This window comes from Cystoisospora suis (assembly GCF_002600585.1).
Source record: "Cystoisospora suis strain Wien I chromosome Unknown contig_7062, whole genome shotgun sequence".
NCBI lineage: Eukaryota > Apicomplexa > Conoidasida > Eucoccidiorida > Sarcocystidae > Cystoisospora > Cystoisospora suis.
The window spans coordinates 808-2,977 of record NW_027159849.1 but is presented as its reverse complement, the minus strand read 5'-3'; the positions used below and the strand labels follow the sequence as shown (position 1 = coordinate 2,977).

Sequence of the window (2,170 nt, the reverse complement as noted above, 5' to 3'; positions counted from 1 at the left end):
CTGTCCCACGTGGAGTTCTTTGTGAGAGAAGACTGCATTGTCTCTTCAAGTCCGTTAAAGCCATCCCTAATCTTCCTCCTACACCCTTGTTCTCCCCACCTCCCCCTGCTGGGGGGGCATTGGAGAAGACAGGTAGAGTACTTGATTCCCCAGCAAAACTTTCACGAGGAGCTCTTGTCGAATAGGCCGCTTGAGAAGGGACTGCTGATAGGGCGAGACTATTGGTAGAATTGCCTCTAGGAATGCCGCCTCCCCCTGTATAGGATCCACACTCGTCTTTTGGTGAGGGATTTGCAGTGTAACTATTCGGGTTAAAGTCGAAGGTTTCTCCTGTACGTTGATTACTGCAGAGGAAGGCATCTTGATCTCCCCCTATCCCTCGTAGACCATCTTGTTTAGTGGCTGTTGCATCGACGTCTCCTGGGAGCGGATGAGCTAGCTGTTTATGTATGACAGGATAGAAGTTGTAGAAGTAGACGGCTCCGATAAGACAGCACCCCCCTACAAGATTCCCTAGGAAGGTCGGCAAAAGATTAAAGACAACCATATCCGAGATAGGTGTAGGTACACCTAACATGGCACATAGTTGAAGTGTATAGAGATTGGCGATAATATGCTCGTAGGAAGATAAAACGAAACATATGATGGGGAACCATAAGGCTAAGATCTTTCCCGCTGCCTCATCGCATGCCACGACAAACCATACGGCTAGACAAACCCATGTATTACACCCCACCCCGCGTAAGAAGCAACTCCCCCATCCATAGCTCACCTTCACATGTGCCGAATGCGCAAGATAGGAGAAATGGGGATCGTGATCAAAGCCCGAGCAGAGATAGGTTAAGAAGTAAGCTGAGAAGGCCGTCCCAGCCCAATTCCCCAGAAAGCTCCCTATCCAGTTATGCAGAAGTTGATAGATCGTTATACGTCTTTCAAATAGGCAAATCAGCATTGTCATAGTGTTTCCTGTGAAGAGCTCTGCTCCTGTCATAATGATCGCTATGAAAGCAGTTGGAAAGATAGAAGCATAGATGAACTTCTGCATATAAGGCGTGATCGCTCCTGGCACCTGGGGATCCGTCGGAAAACTCCCTGCAAAAGAAATGCACGCATTCCCCGCCATCCCGATAAAGACTCCCGCCATAAAGGCTTGGAGCAAAAGACGGTCGAAGCGCAATCGCACCTTCTTCATACCGTAGTCGATGATATGAAGATACGTCTCTGGAGATGCAGTCACTACCATCTTGGAAAGAAAAAGGAGACAGGAGAGAGAAGAAAGAGGGAAGAAAGATAGATCAAAGAAGGAACAAGATAGAACAGGAGAGGGGATGTTGACGTAGACAGATCAACACGTGGATGGAGGGGGGGGAGATGGAAAGTTGAAGAGATAAAGATCGAGAGGAAGAAAGAAAGAAAGAAGAGAGAGAGATAGAAAGGAGAGAAAGTAGAAGATGAAGAGGGGGGAGATACACGGGATCGACAGACTGAAAGAAAAAGAAGAGAAAAAAGAAAGAAGAATGAAAGGACGTCAGGCTTTAGCGAAGAGGCAGGAGGAGATGAGAATGGAAGGGGAGTAATTGATGATAGAAGTAAACAAGAAAGAAAAATGGTTGACTCTATACAAAACAAAAGAAGAATGAGTTTGCCTCTTCCTGTCTCTCCCTCTCCACGAAAAACTTTTCTTTCTCACTCTTTCTTTCTTTCTTTCTTCCTCGCTCAAGAAGAAGTGAAGACTTTTTTTTTCTCTCTCTCTCTCTCTTCTCGACAAACTGACGGAGGCAACAGACCACGATAAGAAAAGAGACCTCTGCTCTTCTTCTTCTTCGTTTTTCTTTCTTTCTTCTTTTCTATTTCTCCTTGTATCCTTTTTCTTTCTTCTTCTTTCGAGGCATTTAAAACAGAGAGAGGGAGACAAGAGAGAAAAGGAACGACCAGTGGATAGATAAGTAAAGGGCAGAAGCGCGGAAATACAGAAAGGAAGAAGGGAACGATGAGAAAGAAGAAGATGACAACGACTGATAAGCAAGAAAGGAAAAAAGAAAGCAGAGAAAGCCCTCTCAAAGCGCCTGCCCTATCGATTGAGAAAGAAGAAGCAAAGAGAGAGAGAGAACAGAGAGAAGAAGAAGCAAAAGAATACGAAGAAGAAAGATTACGACTACATGAGGAAGAC

At 45.3% G+C, this 2,170-nt stretch overlaps 1 protein-coding gene across 1 annotated transcript; it reads right to left on the bottom strand.

Annotated features, from left to right (window-relative positions):
• On the bottom strand, positions 1–2,155 carry CSUI_010281 (formate nitrite transporter protein; the record flags this gene model as incomplete). The annotated part of the gene is made up of 1 exon (XM_068070386.1): positions 1–2,155. A coding segment is annotated over exon 1 (1,243 nt), but the record flags the coding sequence as incomplete, so codon positions are not given.
• Positions 2,156–2,170: the final 15 nt, after the last annotated feature.